The sequence below is a fragment of the Schistocerca cancellata genome, chromosome 11, assembly GCF_023864275.1.
Source record: "Schistocerca cancellata isolate TAMUIC-IGC-003103 chromosome 11, iqSchCanc2.1, whole genome shotgun sequence".
Taxonomy (NCBI): Eukaryota; Metazoa; Arthropoda; class Insecta; order Orthoptera; family Acrididae; genus Schistocerca; species Schistocerca cancellata.
This window is the reverse complement of record NC_064636.1, coordinates 153,431,336-153,458,562: the sequence shown is the minus strand read 5'-3', so window position 1 is coordinate 153,458,562 and position 27,227 is coordinate 153,431,336. Positions and strand designations below refer to the sequence as shown.

The window sequence follows — 27,227 nt, the reverse complement described above, 5'->3', positions numbered from 1 at the left end:
ACCTTGAGGCAGAAAGAAGGAAGGAAACGATGTGTTAAAACGCCCAGGTTCCTACCAATACCAAAGACATCTGGTGGAAAAATTCTGTTTCTGACACCTCCATTTGCTGCGTTGTCAGCCACTGGTTTCATCAGCTAGAAGAGCTAACGTTTTTCAAGCAGTACAGAACGCCCGAAAAAGCGAAAAGTTATCACAAGCAGCTAAAAGGCATAATATGACCAATGGAGGCCATCGCTATCGGTAAAGGCCTATATTTACAACACAGGAAATGGCTTGGGTTGTACATTAAAAAAATGCCCACGGCAATTGTACTGAAAAGAAGCATTAAAAACATAGATATGCTTAAACTCGCCATAAAACTTAAAATCACTAGATTTTACAACGTGCTTACGTAGGATACATTGCCTGAGACAATGTGGAAATCCAAAAAACGTGGAACTGTAAATTTAGATGTTTGGGGTACGGAGCTCTTGGTAATTTTAGGCCACCTAAAGAATCGTGTTGTCACTTCACCAATAGGAACCAGCTGTTGTATAATGTTCGACTCTACCATGACATCAGTTCATATCTCTGAGGATATTTCTGCATGATATTTTTCCTGAAAATCGTATAAAAACAATTAGTATGCAAGTCTCCACATCATTTGAATCTGCAATGTAATGACATTCACTCTAATTCTGAAAGAACATTGGTCTAAATTGAAAGCAAACTACTTTCCTCCAATATATGAGCAAGGGGTAGTGATGGGCAGCATTGACTGGTATGGAAACACACAAAAGCATGGCTAACGTCACTGAATTAATAATAAATTGCATCTCGGGAATGTGGAAGTTGTGGAAATATCTCCAGGCTCTTGGGACACTGACCATTCATATGTATACCTGGAATGTTTTGTTAAACGATTTGAGGTACATGCAAACGTTAATATGTTTAAATCAGAGATAAAAGCAAAACACATTGCGGACTTCAGCCACAAATATTCAGTAGGATGGCTACTAGGTTTCTCGTGTGGACAAGTGATGGTGCATAATACTGATAAAATTTGTGAGTTATCAACTGGTGGCCATACTGCCAGTCAGTACAATTCGCGTAGAGTGTAATATTGCAACGAATCTCGACGACAGATTAGTCCATACTATTTATGCATTTTTTCCTACAGTCGGTCCTGCTTATAAAAGTGGAGAAAATGAAGTCCACAATGAACATGGGCTGCTACATGAAGCCAAGATGGCGAAGAATTCACAACCATCAGGAACGTGGCAGGTACCGTGAAATTAAGCTGCCGAAGTAGAAGCCAAAAGTGAGCTCCGGATGGTAACAGCAGTTTGGCGTGCCCCATACTGGCAGGCAAGGGAGTCATCCAATAAGAGGGAATAGGATGAGTGGCCAGGCGTGAAAGAGAAATGGCATGCCTAACCACTGAGGACATCATGCCAGTATGACTAGTAGTTCAAAATGCCCTGCATAGACTCTCAATCGGGATGGTGAAAAAGTCGCCAGTGGCAAAACATGTTCCATGATGGTGGAGGCTGTTAAGACAGCATATGATGGACAGAAGTGCAGAGGAATGAACTGAACACTCACAGTCTAGTTATGAATGGACAAGGAATTTTTAAAAAATGGAGGAGGGTGGTCTGATGCGCTCCCCTGGAAGTACCACTTAAGAGAAGTAGGACACTGAGGGACTGGGAACTATGTACACCCAGGTAAGAATACACGGGATTACCAAGGAAGTTTCCTATCAGACATGAGCCCCAGGAATTTTCTAGTTTCAGCGAATAGAAGAACAAAAGGCGCAAGATGTAAAGAGGGTGTAACAAACTCATTCTGCCTCCAAATACTCAAATAAAAGGTTTTGCCAGTGGAAAAGTGAAGGCTGTAGAACTGCAACAGATTGTAAAATGCTAGATGAAAAGCGAGCTGAGATGCTTGGTGGGAGAGTCCACAATATGGTTAATGGGAATAGCAAAGACAATGATACTCAGTACGAGCATTCAGGCATCACATTTCCTGGATAAATGTGTCTGACAAAGCCAAACCATCTAAACATTGATAAAACTTTGTCTTTCAAAACTTCCTCTAGTTAATGGGGCAGATACCTCTGAAGCCCCACATGTATAGACTACAGAGGATACCAGCCCTCCAGCAGATGCATCAGGATGATGGTTCAAAATGTGGAGAGCAAATTTCTGCAAGCCAATCACATCGCTGCAAGCCTCAGTCCACCAGGGACCAGGACACGCTATGGTAAACTTGAAGTGCATGGTATGGAACATCCTGCGGCGGCAAGGATAACGTTTGGAAGATACTTTACCTGGTCATCACATCTGTGTACAGGTCGTGAGGGAGGAGTAAAAAGCGTCCAGTCGGCCTTAGAAAGTTGCCAATTGGATTTGTACTCAGGTGGGATAGGAGTCGGCGAATGGATAGCAGACAGAAAGTGATCACTTGAGTATGTGTCAGAGGAAACGAACCATTCAAGACGATGGGCGAGCTGGACAGCGCAGAACGAGAGGTCCAAATGGTAATAAATGTGCATGGAATCTGAAGAGAACATGTGCGCTACAATGGTAAGAGAGATGATTCAGAAGGTCAGCTAAGAGGGAAGCGCTTCGACAATTTCTCCAAGAGCCCCAAAGCAGATGGTGGGCATTAAAGTTGCCAAGCAACAAAAAGGAGTAAGGGAGCTGACCAATGAGCTGGAGTAAGTCCAACCTGGTAACAGCAAATGATGGAGGGGTGTAGATGTTACAAAGAGAAAAGGTGAAATGAGGAAGGAAAATGCAGACTGCAACAGCTAGCAGTGGAGTGTTCAATGAGATGGATGACCAGCATGGCTCCCCCACTACATGGAATGGTGTCCTTGGGGGAAAGGTTACAGAGGACCAGAAGGAAACATGAGAGGTCAAAGAGGTTGTGAGGACAATTTTTTTCTCGGAAGCAGAAAACAAGAGGACACTGCAATTCCAAGAGCAGCTGTAATTCCTCCTTTTTGGATCTAATGCCATGAATGTTCCATTAGAGAAGAGTCATAATGGGGATTGGGCCGGAGAGAACAAATGAAGATTAGTCACCCTGGTTGCTTCTAAGTGCCAGCCTTCAAAAATTCACTGCTACAGGGGGCAGAGGCTGGAGAATCCTGTTCTATGAGATCTACAAACATACTGGCTTTCTCCCTGGGTCAGCAAAAGAAATCCATGGCCTAAAATTGGTAGGCAGTGGCCACCAGCAAAACAGAGGTCAGTCAGGTGAGGGTACATGTGCCAACAGCACTGAAGGGGATCTCCAAGTCAGGGAAGGAGAAAACCATTTGTTTTTGTTAGAGTTCTTAAAGATTTCTAGTTGGCAGATGAAGAATACTTTTTTAGCTGCAGGAAGTCTTTGCAGGAGCATTGATTTTGTCCTTTCAGCTGACAGTTGTGTAGCAGGTGTTTTCGGCACCAGGGGCAAAGATCTTATGGCTTGTTGCGCAGCTGTAGGAGACGGGGATGCTACTGTGACATGGGTGATTTCACTACTGCAATACTGAACTTGAGGTTGCAAGTCTGGCTGGACATATCCTCCACTATGCATGCCATAGCAAAAACGGTACCATAAAGGCCAAATGGTAAAATGCACTGATTTTACCTAGCTAACAACTGCAAGAAACAGGGTGGGGTTTGATGTCCTTCACTCAGATCTCCTGGATGGCTTGCTACGTAAGACACATGGGACATTTACGAAATGACAATTGATATAGCAGAGAGGAGGCAAACAGCTGCCCTCATGAGAATCTCTGCCGAGAGTAACACATTTGGCCATGTTTTGACAGGATACGTGTTTTATTATAATGTTGACACTTCTAGGAACTCATCTGGTTTGGAATGTATGGTTGGACCATGATGACTTTTCATAGCCTGCCTTAATGTTTGAGGAAAACACTACTCGAGCAAATAGTAGAAAATGGGTGCATGTGGGCATTAAGTTTGCATCCATCTTTTTCGTTACTCAATGGGCTGCAGTGATGCCATGATTAGAGAGGTAAGTGTGGATTTCTCCCTTGGTGAGGCCATCAATGGTCCTCAACACGTACAGGGTATCTCTGGAGGAGTGTTGCTATAAGGAGTTGTTGGGCTTGAAAATCGCAAAAAGTCTTCAGAAGCAAAGTTGCATTACATCAATGAGGAAAGAATTGCACAGGGCCTGCAACTGCAACAACACCTTTCAGAATAATGCATGCATAAACCATAGTAAAGGACTGACCACCTCTGGTACATGATACCATGAGGAACTGATATGCAGCTGGTAGGGCCTTCAAATCTTTGGCCTCATTCTGTTTACATTTAGTAGACATACACTAAGATGCTGACTGAGTCACTGAAAAAAAAGTCTCCCATATTTGTCAACGACTCCAATGGCATGCTCCTTCCAACAGGGCCCCCCTCAGAGAGTGATTCACCCACTGTAAATGACTGTTCACATCTCAGGCCACGCCTCCCGAACTCCTGACACAGGGACCAATTGGCATTTGGGAAGGTAACAGCTTAAGCAGTCACCCCTCTCTGGACCAGGCCTGTAACAGAGGGTATGTGCGAAGCCAACCAATTGACCTGGAGCTGAGAATTATGCATTACCTTGTGAATTATGTATTACCTTGTCACCTGTAATGTGTCTAATGAATGGGCAAGCCTTCAGGAACACACTGAGATGAATAGGAAACTAAGAGAATGAGGATTCATCAGTTAGGTCTTCACAACCTTACTGAAACTGGCACCAGCTACTTACATTTCTTCTTCATGGTGGCCCATAAACTGTCACCACTAGAAGATTGTGTGTTTCCTGAGCACCACTGTGCAACAGCATTGAAAGAGCTGTTCAACACTATATTCATTAACCTAGAAGGCTGGGAATCAGCTCCAATTTTTGGGTATATAGCCACTCACCATTTCTTCTTACTCTTTCTACTGCAATATGATATTAGCTTGTGCCCATCAACATGAATCTGTTGAATTTCAGTGATTTTCATGTGATGTTCTGCATTAAGCATAATACAGCTCCTGACATTCCACCTGAACTTTTATTTTCCTGTATGGATAGTAGACATTTGCTCTATTTCTCTAGAAAAAGTCATAATGGTTGTTGCAGAGAATAGCATTACTGACCAAACTGTCTTGAATGTTGTTGCTTACCAGTAATACTGAATAATTGCAGAAGTGCATTTTATATCTGAAGTACTCTCACAATTAATAAATAAAAATTTATATTTCTCAAAAAGTTCTGCAGTGAAATTTTGAAAACTTACCTTGCTGCATCGGATGTGTATCTTGTTGAGGTTTCCACCTGAAATATTTCAAGAAATGGCCAGTGTTTTAGAAAAGATAAGACAGTAAATACATTTCTATTAACGCCCACCAACATGTGATTGGTCCACAAAATGCTGTAAGTGAGGATTCAAAATGTCATTAAAGAGGACACGAAAAACTGTTGCAGTTAATGAAAAAGAATGTCATTAAGAATTCATTGTCCATTTTCTAAATTGTTTTCAGTGCTGTAAATCACTACACAAGCCAATAACTTGGTTGTAGCAGTACTTCCTACTAGACACTTCACAAAGAAAAGTGACCAAAAGCATCTTTAACCTGTCATACACTTACGCCTTGTGTAAAATTTTCGTTCACTTTTTTTAATTATTGAAATTGACATTCACTGACAGAGAAATCGATCATCATATGTGACACATTTGTGCCTTTGTGCTCTGGGCAGCCCAGACCAACTTGCAGAAGTGAGGAGTGAGTTCTAAACTAAACCATAAGTTCATACCCAAGACAATATACGGGCTTGGATCATTAAATATACAAAGATTAGTAAATATTGTCAAACTCAACATACTTTCAGACATTGTAAATGGACAATAAGTTAAAATTGGCATTACAAAATAGCACATTCACAGATGAAGAAATACCACAGTCAGAGAACTGTAGATTCTTCACAGAGAACACTGGGAAGAAATTAGCAAAACTGCTCCAGAGCTACACTCTGCAATCATAATGGCAATTATGTTGCAAATGGTACCAAATTTTTCATTACCTCCAGGAAGAGTCTCTCCCTGCAATAATTCAATATTTAGATGAGAGGTACACAATAATTAATGCACACGCACCAATAAATCAGGATAAGAAGAACAATGTTCAAGATACTCACAAAAGTAAAGTGAAAAATAATGTTAGTATATTTCATCAAACTATTGGGAATTGAAGAATGAAATTGATGAGCCTCTGCTTTGTTTAGAAGATATAGCAACTGAGAATGTAATAGATGTACTATGCCTGTCTGAGCATCACATTGTTACTGATATGCAAAAGGTTAGCATCAATGGGTACAAATTAGCTGCACATGTAAGTAGGGATAATATGATGAGACGAGGAGTTGCCATATATGCCAAAAGCTTCCACAGTGTAAAAAATTTATAAACTAAAAAATTTTGTGTAGAGCAACACATGGAAACATGTGCCACTCAACTTAAACTAAATGATGGCACTTTCATAATTGTAACAGTGTATAGGTCCCCCTCAGGGAATTTCCAGCTATTTCTAGAAAACTAGGATGCTTTGTTGTGCTATCTGTCAGAGAGGGGGAAGCAAATTATAATTTGTGGGGATTTCAATGTTGATTCCCTGAAAGAGTGTAATAGGAAGAATGACCTTGTAGTATTACTCAGTTCTTTCAATTTGAGCGCCGTCATTGATTTTCCTACTCAGATAACAAAGAACAGCAGTACATTGATAAATAACTTTTTTATAGACCAAGATAAGTTTAAGGACATAAATGCTCATCCTGTTGAGAATGGTCTTTCAGATCATGGTGCACAGCTAGTTACAGTACATGACATAGCTTCATGCAGTGTATCAAATCAGACTTTCAAAGCAGTGCATTCAATTAACAATATAAATATTGCAAACTTTAGGGAAAGCCTACAGCAGCTAGACTGGGATGATGTGTATAAGGAACCCGATGCAATCTTGAAATATAACTTATTTCACGATACATTTTTAAGGGTATTTGAAAATCGTTTTCCCAAGAAAATAGTTAAACATAATTCCAAGAAATCATATAAAAAACCTTGGCTAACTAAAGGAATAAGAATATCTTGCAACCGTAAAAGAGAACTGTATCTAACAGCAAGAGGGAGTACTGACCCCGAAATTGTTCAATATTATAAAAACTATTGTGCGTTACTAAGAAAAGTTATTAAAAAGTCCAGAAGCATGTGTATCATGTCTGAGGTCAGTAACTCTGATAATAAAATTAAAGCAATTTGGAATATTATTGAAAGGGAAACATGGCAACCAAGAGCACAGGAAGACTTTAGTGCCATAAAACTGAATGACAAGTGTACTAACAAAAATCAGAAATTGAAAATATTTTCAATAATCATTTTTTTAAATGTTGTGGAGAAAATAGGATCTAGATCTTCACTAGAAGAGGCAAGGCTACTAATAGAAGAGGCCATACTTGTGCAGTTTGAAACAACTGTAATTCCACCAACCTCTCCCTCTGAAATCAGTAAAATAATAAACTCACTGAAAAGTAAAAGCTCTTACGGAATTGATGGCATTTCCAGCAAGGTACTTAAAGCTTGTTCCCCACAGATAAGTAGGATTCTCAGCCACGTGTGTAATAGCTCTTTGGAGCAGGGTGTTTTCCCCAATAGACTGAAATATGCCATTGTAAAACCATTGCATAAAAAGGGGGATATGTCAGATGTCAACAACTACCACCCAATCTCTCTTCTGACAGCTCTATCAAAATTTTTCAGAAAGTTATGTATTCAAGAGCAGCCTCCCATATTTGTAAAAATAAAGTACTAACAAAATGTGTTTGGTTTTCAGAAAGGCTTTTCAACAGAAAATGCTATATACGCTTTCACTGATCAAATATTAAATGCTCTGAATAACCGGACATCACCCATTGGTATTTTTTGTAATCTCTCAAAGGCCTTTGATTGTGTAAATCATGGAATTATTTCAGATAAGCTAAATCATTATGCTTTGAGTGGGGCAGTGCACAAATGGTTTAATTCATACTTAGCTACAAGAATGCAGAAAGTTGAAATAAGTGGTTCATGTAATGTTAAAACAACAGCTGATTCCTCAAACGGGGGGGCTATCAAGTACGGGGTCCAACAGGGTTCGGTCTTAGGTCATTTACTGTTCTTGATATACATTAATGACCTACCATTCCACATTGATGAAGATGCAAAGTTAGTTCTTTTTGCTGATGATACAAGTATAGTAATAACATCCAAAAACCAAGAACTAAGTGATGTAATTGTAAATGATGTTTTTCACAAAATTATTAAGTGGTTCTCAGCAAACGGACTCTCTTTAAATTTTGATAAAACACAGTACATACAGTTCCGTACAGTAAATGGCAAAACTCCAGTAATAACTATAGACTTTGAACAGAAGTCTGTAGCTAAGGTAGAATTTTCAAAATATTTAGGTGCGTGCATTGATGAGAGGTTAAACTGGAAGCAACACATTGATGGTCTGCTGATACGTCTGAGTTCAGCTACGTATGCTATTAGGGTTATAGCAAATTTTGGTGATAGGAATCTAAGTAAATTAGTTTACTATGCCTACTTTCATTCACTGCTTTCGTATGGCATCATATTCTGGGGCAATTCATCATTGAGTAGAAAAGTATTCATTGCTCAAAAACGTGTAATCAGAATTATTGCTGGAGCCCACCCACAGTCATCCTGCAGACATCTGTTTAAGGATCTAGGAATCATCACAGTAACCTCACAGTATATATATTCACTTATGAAATTGGTTGTTAATAATCCAACCCAGTTCAAAAGTAATAGCAGTGTGCATAGCTATAACACCAGGAGAAAGGATGATCTTCACTATGCAGACTTTGGCACAGAAAGGGGTAAATTATGATGCTACAAAAGTCTTTGGTCACCTACCAAACAGCATCAAAAGCCTGACAGATAGCCAACTAACATTTAAAAATAAATTAAAAGAATTTCTAGATGTCAACTCCTTCTACTCATTCGCTGAATTTTTAGATATAAATTAAGGGGGAAAAAAACCAACTTAAACGTTAGTGTCATGCAATATTTTGTGTAATGTAATATCTTGTACAGACATCTTTTATTAACCTGACACGTTCCACATCATTACGAAGTGTCGTATTCATGATCTATAGAAGAAGTATTAATCTAATCCAATGCAGAAGGTAAAACAATCCTGCGAACAATGTTGAGAAGCATCTGAAAAAGTTCCAGAGGAAAACATATAAATTTTATTCAACTTCTATCCTCAGACTGGTACAGAATGGAGATGAGAACATTATCTGCCTACACTGAGCCTATTAAATGTATTTATTCACAACTGGAATTTTGCCTGTTATGCCATTCTCAAGTGACAGCTTACTATCAACTAAGTCAAAGTTATTACATGTCATCCCTACTGCTTGGGGAGTGGATATTAAGACATGCAGTATGACATGACTGTGACAGAAATTAGTACATGAAGGAATAACATGGTCTGGGCATACAGATTACAAAGACTCTCGTCTTGTAATGAATATGGAATGTGTAAACATGGTTAACACAAGGAACGTATTACTTCAAAAGGAATTATAAAGGATTCAGACATCACACTGACCTACCACTTCAGAATTATACAGCTGCCAAATTAATTTTGAATAAATACATTCCATAACAGTCCAGGGAGAAAATGTTTTCATTTATAAATGTCTGTCTGACTGTGGATGTAAGAAAATGGGACAAATTGTAAGAAAAAGACATTTAGCTAAAATGTTGGCAGGTAACCACCCCCCCCCCCCCCCACACACACACCACATACCTCACCAAGCATATGAGGTCAACAATAATATGATTTGAGAGTATCAGATAGCTTATGTGCCAATAACAAAGCACAATTCCAAAAAAGGCGATGAATTCCAGAGTCAGACATAGATACCTATTGAAATTGACCATTACTACTGAATAATAAAAGTAAGATTCCTGGCCTAGAATAACTGATAACCATGTTCACAGAAGATTCAAAGAAATTCCATGAAAAGGTTAAGGAGAAAACAGCAGCAGAAATTCTAAAATACAAGATATATAAGGGATGGCTTACGACAGGATGGTCCTGTGAAGGGCAAATTGTTAAAGGACTAAAGGAGCAAAATGCTATTCGAATACCTCTGTAAAATTTCAGAAGGATTATGACTAAAAACCAAGACTGCTTTTATTTAAAATTCTTAAAGAATCTGAAATACAGAAGACAACACAAGTCCTCTTAAAAGAAGTTGAGCCACATTATAGATAAGAACAGACTTTAGCCAAGGCAATGGACTAACTCCATTCTTCCTTCAGACCATACTAGAAAAGTGAACATTGAACAGGTGGAGCAGTTGTCCAAATCTAATACCAGACGTTGAATACTACTTGGTTAAAAAATGGATATGTCAATATTGTCTGTTCAACTTTCGTAGGTAATTTAGCAATACTGATGGTGTAGAGAAAGCACAAAACAGAGAGAAAGAAAAACAGTATGAAAAGCATGTCTACTCGCCTCCTCTGATAAGAAGCAGTAGTGGGTAACAATAGGACTGCAACATCCCAATCAAATACAAAGCATGGGAGTATCAGGGGAATACAAATTTAAGGATCTATGAGAAGCCATGTAGCCAAATGGTGGGGAAAATGGAGCCACAAGAGGAAGTCTATGAAAGATGAACTTTGCATTTCTGTTAACAGATGATGTTTATAGTAAAAATTCGTTCTCCAAAATTGCAGAACCTCCAACTTCAAGGGCAGTCATTTGGCCAGAATACACATTTGCATCACAGACACTAATTTTAGAATCAACAATAGAGAGTGAAAATTATAAAAAAAGAAAAGATATTAGGAAACGGAACACCTGTACACACATTTAAATTCAGAAACAATACTGAAGTATAGATAAATATTTAAGAAAATAACTGGAGAAAAAATTTGGCAAAGAAGGCTAATGACTCAGCATACTGAAAACAAAAACTGTGCAGTAGTACTAAAAACTTAGAAAAAAAGAGAACTCATTGGCTTACACAAGTGCACAAAGACCTCCAAGGAACTTGCCTAATAAGCAAGAAATAGAAAACCACACCAAATACAGAAACACTATTGAGTTGATAAATTCTCCACAGCAAAATACACTCCTGGAAATTGAAATAAGAACACCGCGAATTCATTGTCCCAGGAAGGGGAAACTTTATTGACACATTCCTGGGGTCAGATACATCACATGATCACACTGACAGAACCACAGGCACATAGACACAGGCAACAGAGCATGCACAATGTCGGCACTAGTACAGTGTATATCCACCTTTCGCAGCAATGCAGGCTGCTATTCTCCCATGGAGACGATCGTAGAGATGCTGGATGTAGTCCTGTGGAATGGCTTGCCATGCCATTTCCACCTGGCGCCTCAGTTGGACCAGCGTTCGTGCTGGACGTGCAGACCGCGTGAGACGACGCTTCATCCAGTCCCAAACATGCTCAATGGGGGACAGATCCGGAGATCTTGCTGGCCAGGGTAGTTGACTTACACCTTCTAGAGCATGTTGGGTGGCACGGGATACATGCGGACGTGCATTGTCCTGTTGGAACAGCAAGTTCCCTTGCCGGTCTAGGAATGGTAGAACGATGGGTTCGATGACGGTTTGGATGTACCGTGCACTATTCAGTGTCCCCTCGACGATCACCAGTGGTGTACGGCCAGTGTAGGAGATCGCTCCCCACACCATGATGCCGGGTGTTGGCACTGTGTGCCTCGGTCGTATGCAGTCCTGATTGTGGCGCTCACCTGCACGGCGCCAAACATGCATACGACCATCATTGGCACCAAGGCAGTAGCGACTCTCATCGCTGAAGACGACACGTCTCCATTCGTCCCTCCATTCACGCCTGTCGCGACACCACTGGAGGCAGGCTGCACAATGTTGGGGCGTGAGCGGAAGACGGCCAAACGATGTGCGGGACCGTAGCCCAGCTTCATGGAGACGGTTGCAAATGGTCCTCGCCGATACCCCAGGGCAACAGTGTCCCTAATTTGCTGGGAAGTGGCGGTGCGGTCCCCTACGGCACTGCGTAGGATCCTACGGTCTTGGCGTGCATCCGTGCGTCGCTGCGGTCCGGTCCCAGGTCGACGGGCACGTGCACCTTCCGCCGACCACTGGCGACAACATCGATGTACTGTGGAGACCTCACGCCCCACGTGTTGAGCAATTCGGCGGTACGTCCACCCGGCCTCCCGCATGCCCACTATACGCCCTCGCTCAAAGTCCGTCAACTGCACATACGGTTCACGTCCACGCTGTCGCGGCATGCTACCAGTGTTAAAGACTGCGATGGGGCTCCGTATGCCACGGCAAACTGGCTGACACTGACGGCGGCGGTGCACAAATGCTGCGCAGCTAGCGCCATTCGACGGCCAACACCGCGGTTCCTGGTGTGTCCGCTGTGCCGTGCGTGTGATCATTGCTTGCACAGCCCTCTCGCAGTGTCCGGAGCAAGTATGGTCGGTCTGACACACCGGTGTCAATGTGTTCTTTTTTCCATTTCCAGGAGTGTAGTACCAAAAAGACAAGGTAGAAATTGGACATCAGGTGAGTGGAAAGAAAAAAGTGTACAGATGAAGGAGTAGCATAAAGAAATTTAAAACCTTAGCTTGCCTGTAACTGAGCAGGAGAAAAATAAATTTGTTCTACATTTCTAGTATCTCCTCAGAAAGGCATAGTGACTGTGCATGTACTGCAAACAAATTACAGCAAGGAGGTCAAAGAGTCTCTGCAAGTATACAGATGACAGTATTTGGAATGTTTTGTTAAGCTGCAGAAATGTTCAGAAATATTTTGCAGTTGCATTGTTATGGTGTCAGTACTTCTTGCATGCAGTCACAAAACAGGAAAGCATGTAAGTGTCACACCAGGAACTTCATGCTGCTGTTGTTACATATCTAGTGAACGAGCACCATCATACAACAACAATGTAAGTATATATTCCTTTAGCTCAAAAGTATGTCTTGCCTTGATGGTATGGTATTCATTAACTAGTATGACTCAGGTATTCATTCAGTGATTATTTACTTGTAGAGAACTAGAAGTAAAGCAAAACAGAACACTTGCTTGATGTGAGACAAGCTGTTTTGCATGTCTTCAAGATTAGGAGGTAGCAGTCTAGCACTGCTGTAGAGTATGGCATATCACAACCACTAACAAGTGTGCACAGTCAATGGCAAGAACAGGAAACAACAGTAACCAATAAGCCAAGTCAGGTCATCCTTGAAGAAGAGCGAGGAGGAAGGACAGAATGATTTGCAAGCAATCAGCTGCTGCTCAAAGAGAAACATCTCAAAAAAATCAGGGATGATCTGAAGCAACATAATGGACTAAGCTGACCCACGTCTACTGTAAAAAGTCACTTAGTAACAGGTGATTTACATAATGAATGACATAAACCCACTCATAAATTCAAAAAATTGGGACAGGATAGAGTTTCCAAGGAAACCCCAAACTTGGAATGCCAAGTCTAAAGTTTCATGGAGTGACAAAAATTAATTTGACGTATTTATTCTCTGATGGTGTGCATTATAAAGGGTGAGTCACTAACTATTGCAACTAAGAATAACTATGGTAGGAGTTGAGAAGTTTGTGGGACAAAAGTTGCACAGTACAACGGGGGCCATAATATGACGTTGGTTTTTTGTTGCTTCAGAGATATAAAGGTCGACTTTCCTTTTTTAAATGGGATGCTTTAGTTTGTTACATGTTTTCTGATAGTGGCTACAGAGTTAAATCCAATGATGTGTAACAGTAAGGTCTTTGAAGGCAACAAAGGTCGTAAAGGTGGCATGAACATCCATTTACAGAAGGTGTTCGAAGTGATGATGATGCAATATTCTTATCTACATCTACATCTACATTTATACTCCGCAAGTGACCCAACGGTGTGTGGCGGAGGGCACTTTAAGTGCCACCGTCATTACCTCCCTTTCCTTTTCCAGTTGCATATGGTTCACGGGAAGAACGACTGCCGGAGAGCCTCCATGCGCTCTCGAATCTCTCTAATTTTACATTCGTGATCTCCTCAGGAGGTATAAGTAGGGGGAAGCAATATATTCAATACCTCATCCAGAAAAGCACCCTATCGAAACCTGGACAGCAAGCTACACCACAATGCAGAGCCTCTCTTGCAGAGTCTGCCACTTGAGTTTGCTAAACATCTCTGTAATGCTATCATGCTCACCAAATAATCTGGTGACGAAACGCGCTGTTCTCCTTTGGATCTTCTCTATGTCCTCTGTCAACCCGACCTGGTACGGATCCCACACTGATGAGCAATACTCAAATATAGGTCAAATGAGTGTTTTGTAAGCCACCTCCTTTCTTGATGGACTACATTTTCTAAGGACTCTCCCACTGAATCTCAACCTGGCACCCGCCTTACCAACAATTAATTTTATATGATCATTCCACTTCAAATTGTTCCGTACGCATACTCCTAGATATTTCACAGAAGTAACTGCTACAAGTGTTTGCTCTGCTATCATATAATCATACAATAAAGGATCCTTCTTTCTATGTATTCACAATGCATTACATTTGTCTATTGTAAGGGTCAGGTCCCACTCCCTGCACAAAGTGCCTATCCACTGCAGATCTTCCTGCAGTTTGCTGCAATTTTCTAATGCTGCAACTTCTCTGTATACTACAGCATCATCTGCGAAAAGCCGCATGGAACTTCCAACACTATCTATCTATTTATTTATTTATTTTATCCATCTTTCAGCACTAACATGCAATCGATGTCATCAGAAGAGTTACAGCTATTTGTACACTATGTTTTACATACCAAAATATTACATAGTAAAAATATAGCAATGTTGTAAACTGTTAGCTTACAACAGCCTCTACACCTATATCCATACATAACAGTAAGCCATAATTTATCAGCATTAACATGCAACCAATGTTGTCAGAAGTATTATAGCTATTTGTACATTATATTTCATATAACAAAAATATTACATGCAAAAAAAAGACAGTGTTGTACCCTATTAGCTTATAGCTAGCTCCCTCTACATCCATAACTATACATAACAGTAAGCCTTAGTTTATCAATAAATTAGATCATCTTTACAACTATTCTGAAATTCTTCTACACTGTAGAAAGTATTTTTCTTCATCCACACTTTGGTTTTAGTTTTGAAAATATCCATTGAAACCAATTGAGCCTGTACGGGTAAAGTGTTGAATAATTTTATGCCTATGTATTCATAGCTAGATTGGGTTTTCTTAAGCCTGGTTGTGGGTATATCAATCATATTTGTTTGTCGAGTATTGTGTTGATGAACTGATTTCCTTATAGTGTAGTGGTTTAAGTTTTCTTTTATGTTTAATAGGCAACAATATATGTAAAGAGATGGGACTGAGAATTTTTAAGTCTCTAAAATAAGGTCTACATGAGGCCTTGTTGTCAGTGATTCCGTAATAACGTCTAATTGCTTTCTTCTGCCAAGTGAAAATTTTTTTGGCTCCTGGAGAGTTACCCCATAAAAGAATGCCATATTGTAGATGGCAATGAAAGAAGGCATAGTATGACTGAAGCAATAAATCTTGTGTAACACGTGTGTAGTTTGGCTAGTAGATAGATAACTCGTGATAGCTTTCGACATACATAATCTGTATGTGTGTCCCAAGTTAATTTTGAGTCAATGTGTATTCCTAGTAGTTTAACAGATGATAACTCCATGTTACTGTTTGATAAACTGAAGATTATCTTGACGGTCTTTTCATAGTTCATAGATAAGTCATTAGCTTTAAACCAGATATTAGATATTTTGAGACACTCTTCACTTTCCTCCTTCAATATGTTTATATCCTTTCCAGAATTAGCTAATGTTGTGTCATCAGCATAGAGGATAGATTTACAGGGTAAGTTATTTGGAAAGTCATTTACAAACAATATAAATAGTAGAGGGCCAAGCACTGAGCCCCGAGGAACACCTCGTTTTATACTTAAAGTCTGTGACTGTTGGTCATTATGCTTTACTATTTGTTTTCTATTGCTGAGGTATGATTCAATTAGTGAGAGTTCCAAGTGTTTGATTCCATAGCAACACAGTTTATTTAATAATAATTTGTGGTTCACTGAGTCGAAAGCCTTACTCAAGTCAATTAGAATGGCTTCAGCAGATAATTCTGACTCAAATGCGCTTAGTACAAAAGAGATAAGGTTTACAACTGCTTTGACTGTTGATAAGTTTGACCTGAATCCATACTGAGAATTATTTAATATATTATTGTCTGATAGGTGTATGCATATTTGCTGCAGTATGCAATGTTCTATTATTTTTGAGAGAATAGGCACAAGTGAAATTGGTCTATAATTATTGATACAGGACTTTTCACCCTTTTTGTATAATGGTATGACAACTGTTTTTTTGAGACATTCTGGAAAGTGTCCACTCGAGAGCATCCAGTTTATCAGTATGCAAAGAGGATATGTTATGAGATCTACAACTTTTTTGATTACATAGTTTGACAGGCCACACACATCTTCAGATCTAGAGTATCCTAATTTAGAGGTTGCTTTAATTATATCAGTTACTTGTACTTCTCTCCATTTACAAGCTGACACTATGTTTGTAATGTTTTGTTGAAAATTTCTGCCAGATATGGGGTGAGAAATAGGTGTATGTGTTGAATTGGAATTCTGGTTGCTGTGGGTTGGAAGGCTAAGATTGGCAGAGTTGACAAAAAAGTGATTGAAATCATCAGCAGTGATGTTAGCAGCATTTGTGTTGTCTTTGTAGTTTATATCCATACCTAGCTCTGCTTTTATTACTTCCCATGCAGCCTTACATTTATTGTGTGATTTTTTAATGAAATCACCATTTGCCTTACACTTGGCTATTTTAATTTCAGATCTATATTTTCTTTTCAGGTTTTTGTAAGTTTCTTTATCTACTAGGTCTTATCATAGAGTGAGTGGTATTCCTTATCACATTGGCACTTATCGAAGCACATGCTCTGACAATTCTCTCTTGCATACTTTCAGGTGTAGTTGGAATATCTGACAATTCGCTCTTGCATACTTTCAGGTGTAGCTGGAATATCTTTATAAACTATGTCTTTTACAAATACCCGGGTATCAGTGTTGGGGCCACTCCTGTTCCTTATTTATATAAATGATATGCCCTCTAGTATTATGGGTAACTGTAAAATATTTCTGTTTGCTGATGACACTATCTTGGTAGTCAAGGATGTTGTATGAAACATTGGCTTGGTTTCAAATAGTGCAGTACATGACCTCAGTTCATGGCTTGTAGAAAATAAACTAATGCTAAATCACAGTAAGACTCAGTTTTTACAGTTTTTAACACACAATTCAACAAAACCTGACTTTTAATTTCACAGGAAGGGCATATGATTAGTGAAACTGAACAATTCAAATTTCTAGGTGTTCAGATAGATAGTAAACTGTTGTGGGAAGCCCAAGTTCATGATCTTGTTCGAAGACTTAATACTGCCATTTTTACTATTCTACTGGTATCACAAGTGAGTAATCGTTTGACACGAAAATTAATGTACTCTGCTTATTTTCATTCACTTATGTTGTACGGTATTATATTCTGGGGTAACTCTTGCCATTCTAAAAGGATATTTTTGGCTCATAATCGGGCGGTTTGGGCAATAAGTGGTGTGAGTTCACGAACATCTTGTCGACCCCTGTTCACAAGTCTGCGTATTTTGACATTGGCCTGTCAATATGTATATTCCTTATTGTCATTTCTTGTTACCAAAATTAGTTTATTCCCAAGAATAAGCAGCTTTCACTCTGTTAATACTCAGCAGAAATCAAACCTGCATTCGGATCGGACTTCCTTAACTCTTGTGCAAAATGGTGTGCAGTATACTGCTGCATCTGTTTTCAATAGACTACCACTCAAATTCAAAAATCTTAGCAGTAATCCACGCACTTTCAAATAGAAACTGAAGAGTTTCCTCATGTGTCACTCTTTCTATTCTGTTGAGGAGTTCCTTGAAAACTTAAGCTGATTCCTATTGTATTGTTGATCGCATTTACCTATGGACTGACTTTTCAGGTTCATGAACATTTATTTTTATCTGTTATTACTTTTATGTTGTAATTTCATGTATTGACATGTTCCATGACCTGGGAGATTTGCTCCTCAAATTGGTCCTACAGAACTTGACGTATAAATAATAAAAAAAAAAAAAAAATCCACAGGGATCAAGTCTGGCAAACTAGCCAGCCACGACACATCACATCTGTGTCCAATCCAATGATTTGGGAATTGTCTCTGGAACTCATTTCTAGCCATCAGCAAACAATGTGCTGGACACCCATCGTGCTGATACCACATTCTGCTTCCAATAACAGACCTACTGTTTCTTGCAGGAATGTGGTGTACTTCCTACTATTAAGATATTAAGACTGCCTTCAATGAAATAGGGGCCTATAATTCTGTCCTCCAGAATCCCGCACTATACCATCACTGACCTTGTGAGCACCTTGGAGCAACCAACATGGATTTTCAGTTGCGCAATAATGAATGTTATGCAAATTAACATTTCCATGGTTCATGAATGTAGCCTTGTCAGTAAATAAAATTAATTAAATAAATGTGTCATCCCACTGAATCTGATGTTGAGCCCATCAGCAGAATTTAATGGGATGCGTAAAATCCATACCAGTTAATTCTTGGTGGAGACTGATATGGTAAGGGTGATATTTATGCTGATGCAGAACATGAGCAATACTACTCTGGCTCATGCCAGATATCCTTGCAATCTGACGCAAACTAACACAAAGATCTTGAACCACAGTGGAACGGTACCAGCTCTCACTGAATTTTGTTGGCATTCTCTGTAAATGACAAGAATATCGACTTGTTCTTCAAAGGAATACATCATTCACATTCGTTTGATTCAACGATACTAGTCTTACTGTTCCTGTAAGTGTTTTATTGCAAAATCATTGAATGGTGTTTCCTTGTCAATAGCATGTAAGATGGATATGCCCTATTTGGTGAATATTTACTATTTGCACAAGATATGAGAGAGAATTGTAAGAGCATGTGCTTCAATAAGTGCTGATGTGATGAGAAATACCACTCAATACATGATAAAGATTGCAGCACTGCATTGATACCAATGGTCGTCACTTCGAACACCTTCACGTAAATGGACATTCATGACACCTTTTTGACCTTGGTTGACCTTCAAAGACAATGCTGCAGATAACTGATTTGTCTCGATAGCTGCTATTAGAAAGTAAGTACCAAACTATATCGTACCATTAGAAAACAAAGTTGACCATATCTCTGACGCTATCCCATCTAGCAACAAAACACCAATGCCATATTATGGTCCCGTTGTCCCATGCAACATTTGTCCCACAATCTTTTCAGTTAATCTCACACTTTCGGAGTTATTCTAGGTGGCAATAGTTATTCAACTGTATACACAATAAAAAGGTAAAAGGACGAAACAAGGGTCAGGTATAGATCACTAAACATGGTGGTGGAAGGGTCATGGTGTGGGGATGTTTCCTGTACAGTCACATTTTAGAAAAGAATATGATTCCATGTAGGAGGCAGTATATGTCACATAATTGGTTATTTCATCAGGTCAATAATTCAAAACACACATCTGTCTATTTTCTAAAAAATTATTTTCCAACCAAAAACGGAGCCTGGATCTAAATCCAACTGAACACCTCTGATATGCACTGAATTGATGTGTTCATGGTAGAAGCTACTAAAACAAGGATCAATTTGTTGGTATCTTATTGGACCTGTGGTATGAACTCCCAATTGACCTGTTGCAAAAGCTTGTGGATTCAATGCCAAATTGATGTGCAGCTGTGATCAAAGCCCATGTGTATGCAATAATTGTTCTTCAGATCCCAAAATAGTTTTATTTTTATATACTTAGACCTACAAATTACCTTTGACTCGAAAGAATTACTTCTCTCTTGATGTAACATAACCTTGTTTAAACTATATGCAGACTTGTACTAAATGGATTACAATTTCATATTTTTCAATTACCCAATGGTAGTTTTTTCTATTACATCGTTATGTTCATGTAATTGTAACTAATGCTTTCTGTAAAACATTTTTGAGTGCTACTATAATAGGATTGCATTTAGAATCATGGTGAAATGAAAGCAGCAGATAGTAAACAATAATGGCAGAGTACAAATACTGTTCTGTTCTGCAGATCACTGAAGGCAATCTGATGACCATTTGGACAGCAGCAATAATCCTTAAGTACATTGTTTTATGTGAGCTCATCAGATCAAATCAAAATGCATTCAAAGAAATAGCTACCATATTTTACAGACTGTAAGGTGCACCTTAATTTTCAAGCAATTTTTAAGAAAATTACATTTTTTCCATTTTTTTTATTAGATTACAAAGTCAGCCTAAAAATTTCTTATTTGGAAAATATTTCAAGTAGATTTCCCCACCATGTTACAGTTCTGGGTGGAGATTTTATTTTGCTGGATATAGACTGCGAGAATCAAACGTTCATAACGGGTGGCAGGAACAAAGAATCCAGTGAAATTTTTTTAAGTGCTTAATCTGAAAACTATCTTGAGCAGTTAAACAGAGAACCGACTCGTGGCGATAACATATTAGACCTTCTGGTGACAAGCAGACCCGAACTATTTGAAACAGTTAACGCAGAACAGGGAATCAGCGATCATAAAGCGTTTACTGCATCGATGATTTCAGCCGTAAATAGAGATATTAAGAAAGGTAGGAAGATTTTTCTGTTTAGCAAAAGTGACAAAAAGCAGATTACAGAGTACCTGATGGCTCAACACAAAAGTTTTGTCTCAAGTACAGATAGTGTTGAGGATCAGGGGACAAAGTTCAAAACCATCGTACAATATGCGTTAGATGAGTATGTGCCAAGCAAGATGGTAAGAGATGGAAAATAGCCACTGTGGTACAACAGCCGAGTTAGAAAACTGCTGCAGAAGCAAATAGAACTTCATAGCAAACATAAACATAGCCAAAGCCTTGAAGACAAACAAAAATTACGCGAAGCGAAATGTAGTGTGAGGAGGGCTATGCGAGAGGCGTTCAACGAATTCAAAAGTAAAGTTCTATGTACTGACTTGGCAGAAAATCCTAAGAAATTTTGGTCTTATGTCAAAGCGGTAGGTGGATTAAAACAAAATGTCCAGACACTCTGTGACCAAAATGGTACTGAAACAGAGGGTGACAGACTAAAGGCTGAAATACTAAATGATTTTTTCCAAAGCTGTTTCACAGAGGAAGACTGCACTGTAGTTCCTTCTCTAGATTGTCGCACAGATGACAGAATGGTAGTTATCGAAATAGACGACAGAGGGATAGGGAAACAATTAAAATCGCTCAAAAGAGGAAAGGCCGCTGGACCTGATGGGATACGAGTTCAATTTTAGACAGAGTACGTGAAGGAACCTGCCCCTCTTCTTGCAGCGGTGTACCGTAGGTCTCCAGAAGAGTGTAGCGTTCCAAAGGATTGGAAAAGGGCACAGGTCATCCCCGTTTCCAAGAAGGGACGTCGAACAGATGTGCAGAACTATAGACCTATATCTCTAACGTCGATCAGTTGTAGAATTTTGGAACACGTATTATGTTCGAGTATAATGACTTTTCTAGAGACTAGAAATCTACTCTGTAGTAATCAACATGGGTTTCGAAAAAGACAGTCATGTGAAACCCAGCTCACGCTATTCGTCCACGAGACTCAGAGGGCCATAGACACGGGTTCCCAGATAGATGCCGTGTTTCTTGACTTCCACAAGGCCTTCGATACAGTTCCCCACAGTCGTTTAATGAACAAAGTAAGAGCATATGGACTATCAGACCAATTGTGTGATTGGATTGAAGAGTTCCTAGATAACAGAATGCAGCATGTCATTCTCAATGGAGAGAAGTCTTCCGAAGTAAGAGTGACTTCAGGTGTGCCGCAGGGAAGTGTCATAGGACCATTGCTATTCACAATATACATAAATGACCTTGTGGATGACATCGGAAGTTCACTGAGGCTTTTTGCGGATGATGCTGTGGTATATCGAGAGGTTGTAACAATGGAAAATTGTACTGAAAAGCAGGAGGATCTGCAGTGAATTGGTGTGTGGTGCAGGGAAGGGCAATTGAATCTCAATGCAGACAAGTGTAATGTGCTGCGAATACATCATTTAGCTACAAAATAGCAGGTCAGCAAATGGAAGCAGTTAATTCCATAAATTATCTGTGAGTACGCATTAGGAGTGATTTAAAATGCAATGATCATATAAAGTTAATCATTGGTAAAGCAGATGCCAGACTGAGATTCGTTGGAAGAATCCTAAGGAATTGCAATCCGAAAGCAAAGGAAGTAGGTTACAGTATGCTTGTTCGCCCACTGCTTGAATACTGCTCAGCAGTGTGGGATCCGTACCAGATAGGGTTGATAGAAGAGATAGAGAAGATCCAACGGAGAGCAGCGCGCTTCGTTACAGGATCATTTAGTAATCACAAAAGCGTTACAGAGATGATAGATAAACTCCAGTGGAAGACTCTGCAGGAGAGACGCTCAGTAGCTCGGTACGGGCTTTTGTTGAAGTTTCGAGAACATACCTTCACCGAAGAGTCAAGAAGTATATTGCTCCCTCCTACGTATATCTCGCGAAGAGACCATGAGGATAAAATCATCAGAGAGATTAGAGCCCACACAGAAGCATACCGACAATCCTTCTTTCCACGAACAATTCGAGACTGGAATAGAAGGGAGAACCGATAGAGGTACTCAAGGTATCCTCCGCCACACACCGTCAGGTGGCTTGCGGAGTATGAATGTAGATGTAGTTGTAGATGTAGTTTATAAAACCAAAATGACCTTTAAAATCACTGAAATTCAGTATCTGAACTTTCCTCTTTCCTCAGCACCACTGTCTTATTTATATATAGGATGGTTTTCACTACCATTAAGAGCATTATTTATGCCGACCTTGAAAGATTTAACAATTATATTTTCTCTCACCTTAGATCACAACTGCTGTACAGTTTTTCATTAATCAATTTTTATAAACACTGATTACAATAACGCTTAATTGTACTGCTGGTAAGCCACAACTACCACAAACATGAAAAGCACATCAAGCTGTACAGTGAATACATAGTTTTCCTAGAACTCAACTGGATCCCAGGTATCTACAAGTTGACTAAAACTGCTCAAATAATTTGACCAGAGCTAAATATACTCCACAATTCTATACACCAAAAGAAAGCATATTTTACACTACACCCTTACTTTTACCTTTAGTGAATGTGTGTTACATACTTTTTTTGTCAAATTAACTGTTATGCAGTGTGTTCACGACATGTCCAGTTCAACTGGTTGTAATTCAAACTTGGTATGTGCTACACAGTAACCTAAAGTACCATGTAAATGAGCAGCAAATTATGATCTCAAACTGATATGATACACTTGTTTGTATACAAATATTTCCTTGTATTTACTTATTTTAACAGTTGTGTATGATGGCAGTTTATCATGCTTTCCCAGTGTATACTGCAATATTTATCTTAGAATGTTTCATAAGGTTCTAAAGGGACCAGCATGTGGAGGTGCTTATCTCAAGCCAGGCTTCACAAAATCCTCACTAGAGTCCCAATTAATCTAGAAGGTATATTGAGGAAGGGGGATGGGGAATATACAAACACAGCACATGAGACACAAGAACTGCTTCTCAAAACTCATTTTCCTCAATATGCTCTGGCAAATAACATAGACCAGAACGCGACACCTGAAAGACAATGGTCCTCAGCCACTCAAACAGAGGACTGGGACCGCCCAAGGTATGTGTCAATTTCAGTAAAATCCAATGGGCAGTGGGAACATTTTAACTGGTCAAGTCACCTGGCCCAGATGGAATCTTTCCAGCTCTCCTGAAACAAGCTGGAGAGAACCCTGTAAGAGTCCTGTGCAGGTTATTCAGGGTTAGCCCAGCAGCGGGAGTCATTCCCAATGTCTGGAGGGCAGTGAAGGTTGTCTTTATTCCAAAGCCAAGGAGAATTGATCGTATCAAGATCAAGGATATGAGACCACTCAGTCTGGTTAATGTACATGTTGGGGAGAGCAGGCTAACTAGGGCTCCTCGACTTTCAAACCAACACACATATCAACCATGTAAATCATGTGAGATGCCTCTCTGTCAACTTGTTGGAGGGTGGAGAAAGCACTTCACTTTCAAGAAATAGCCCTCTGCATCCTCCTGGACATTGAGGGGGCCTTTAGTAAGACAATCTTCGATTCCATGGTTAGGGCAGCAGAGGTGCATGACCTAGTGATCACTATATGTAGGTGGCCTAGGGCCATACTTAGTGGAAGGAGGGTAGAGGCCACCATGATGAATGAAAAGATGGTAATTAACACCACTAGAGGTTATCCACCAGGAGGAGTTTTGTCCACTTTATTGTGCAATCTAGTGGTGAGCAAACTCATTGAGGAACTAAATTCCAGACAATGCTTTAGCCAAGGATACATAGATGACCTTGTTATAGAAATACATGGCAAATTTACTGACACAGTTAGGAATATGGCACAAGATGTGCTGGACATTGTGCCAGACTAGTGAATTAAACAGGATCTAAGGATTAATCCTAAGAAGACAGTTGAGGTACCATTCACAAAGAAGCATATCCAACACTCAAGTTGGAATCTGAAGCTTTTCGATTAAACTCTACCTGTGAAGCGGATAGTGAAAGATCTAGGGGTAACCTTAGATGAGAAATTAACATGGACCCCTCACATTAAGAGCATCTGCTCGAAGGTGAAAGGTACTCTAGTGATTACCAGAAGGGCTTGTGGCAAAAACTGTGGCCTACGACTCTGAGGAATGCACTGGATATAAGCCATGGTGGTTACACTTAGGATCTCCTATGGGGATGTAGTATTGTGGAAGAAGGTAGAACAGCAGGTTGCAGCTAAGGAGCTTGCTAAGGTGCAGAGACTGGCCTGCTTTGCAATAACAGGCAGAATTAGTAGCACACCAACTGCTAGGATGGAAGCCATGCTGGACATGCCTCCACTACACCTTTGGGTTACGATGAAGGCAGCAGCTGGTGCATACAGATTCAAAACTGTTAAAAACAGGATCTCATTGGGATATCCAGACACACACACTAAAATAGTGAGTGAGGCAAATATAGGCCAGCCGACTATATAACAAATCTCAAATGCTTCAAAAGCCTTACAATATAATAATTGGAAGCAGGGACCAGTGGGAAAAAACAGTTTGACACCATACGGGTGACACTGTCTGGGACTGGAGTGTATGAGGTTCAGCCATGAAAACTGGTCTCAGTATTCCAAGCTAAAATTACTACAATCAGGGCGAGTGTGGAGGAGAATATACATACGTGCTACAAGGACCGTAGCATCTACATCTATTTAGATAGCCAGGCAGCTCTGAAATCATTGGCAGCTCCTGCAACAACATCTAAGATTATGGCAGAATGTCAGGGTAAACCTAATGTGGGTTTCGTTGCCACTCAGGGATCGGTGGCAATGAACGAGCCAGCAGATTGGCCAGGATGGTGGCAAAAACTCCATTCATTGGACCAGAATGTGTCCTGACAATCACCAAGGCTTTGATCAAACTAGAACTACAGAATTGGCTTAGAAGACAGTGCATAGAACACTGAACCAAGGTCTATAAGCTAAAACATGGTAAGGTAATGATGCCAAAGCCGTGTTTTGAAAGAAGCTCTCTAATCCTGGGCTTCAATAGGAAAGAGATTAAACTCATAGTTGGACTGATGACCAGCCATGGGAATTTCAAAAAACACCTACATACAATGGGTATAATGGAAGAAGACCCTAAATGTAGCATCTGTGATGAGAGTGAAGAAACTGCTGCACGGTATTGGAGAGCAAGAGAGACAAAATTTTCGGGGCAACTAGAAGTGAAGAAATTGGGTCTAACAAAGAACTGGTAAAGGGACTCCTTGCACTATCTAAGGCACTGGCTGGCATTAGTAGATATACAGGGAGCAATACCGCACAATAAACTGTTTGGGTGTGGGCAGTGCCAGGTTAGACCACAGCTGTTTTAGATTACCTACAAAAATTAAATCAAATCAATCATCCTTAGTGAATTTGTGTTTAGGTATTTTTTTGTTGTTGTTGACAAATTGGCTATTATGCAGTGTGATCCAGATGGGTCCAATTTAATTGGTTGTAATTCAAATTTGGTATGTGCACCATAGTAATCTACAGCACCATGTACATGAGCAGGAAATTATGATCTCACCTGATATGACCCACTTGTCTGTATAGAAATATTTCCTTGCATTTGGTTATTTTAACAGTTGCATATGAGGGAAGTTTATCATGTATTTACTTATATTTAACGTAATATTTATCTTAGAATGTTTGGTAAGCTTCTAAAGTGACCAGCATGGGGAGGTGCTTATTTCAAGTTGTTTAGTTTCAACAAAAACTATGTACTTTCACTCATTGTTATTTTAATTTACTTTTATAAGATGCTTTGAAAATGACTAGCATAGTATGGTTTTATGAGGTTTTAAATAAGCAGTGCTGCTGTGCCTCAGTCTTTCATAATATATTAATGTTTCTCGCATAGTCTGTGCCGGTGAACAGTTACTGTTAATTCTGCGTAGGTCTTGACAGTAGTTGTACATAAGTCTCTGGGCAGTCAACCTGTTTTGCCATTTCAGCTCTCTAAAATTGTATGGACAATAGGATTTTGAGCAAAACATGAGGATTTTTGCATTTTCTCATTACATTCAGTTGTCGTACGTTATTGTGACTGACAAACTTTCACTTTGTGCAACTGATAATTCTGTTTTTTGCTGACTTTGATTGACAGTGACACAGCATCACCGATGAACTTATATTAACACACAGTTGGAACTTTCATTTTAGATCTGATTTCACAGTAGCTTATGTAACAGGGGAATCTGTCATATATTCTTAATTATTCACGTATGTTAACTGCATTGATCTTCAGTCTGAAGTGTTCAACCTTGCTATGTGAACCTGTATAATTCAATTTAATTATTTTAAGTATGGCAATTTCTATTTTTGTGTCTTACATTGACAGTACACACCATTCAACGTAACTTTGTTGCTGTGTTTAAATTTCC

The 27,227-nt window shown here is 39.5% G+C and overlaps 1 protein-coding gene across 6 annotated transcripts in view; it reads right to left on the bottom strand.

Annotated features, from left to right (window-relative positions):
* The window catches only part of LOC126108646 (zinc finger protein 729-like), a 135,163-nt gene that overhangs the window by 24,473 nt on the left and 83,463 nt on the right, over nt 1-27,227 (bottom strand). For 2 of the 6 annotated variants that reach the window (XM_049913953.1, XM_049913954.1), the window contains one exon: nt 5,282-5,319. The exons of the other annotated variants lie outside the window; for them this stretch is intronic. In XM_049913953.1, the coding sequence (XP_049769910.1) occupies nt 5,282-5,319 (38 nt within the window). The remainder of the gene's footprint in view (nt 1-5,281; nt 5,320-27,227) is intronic. 6 annotated transcript variants of the gene reach the window in all.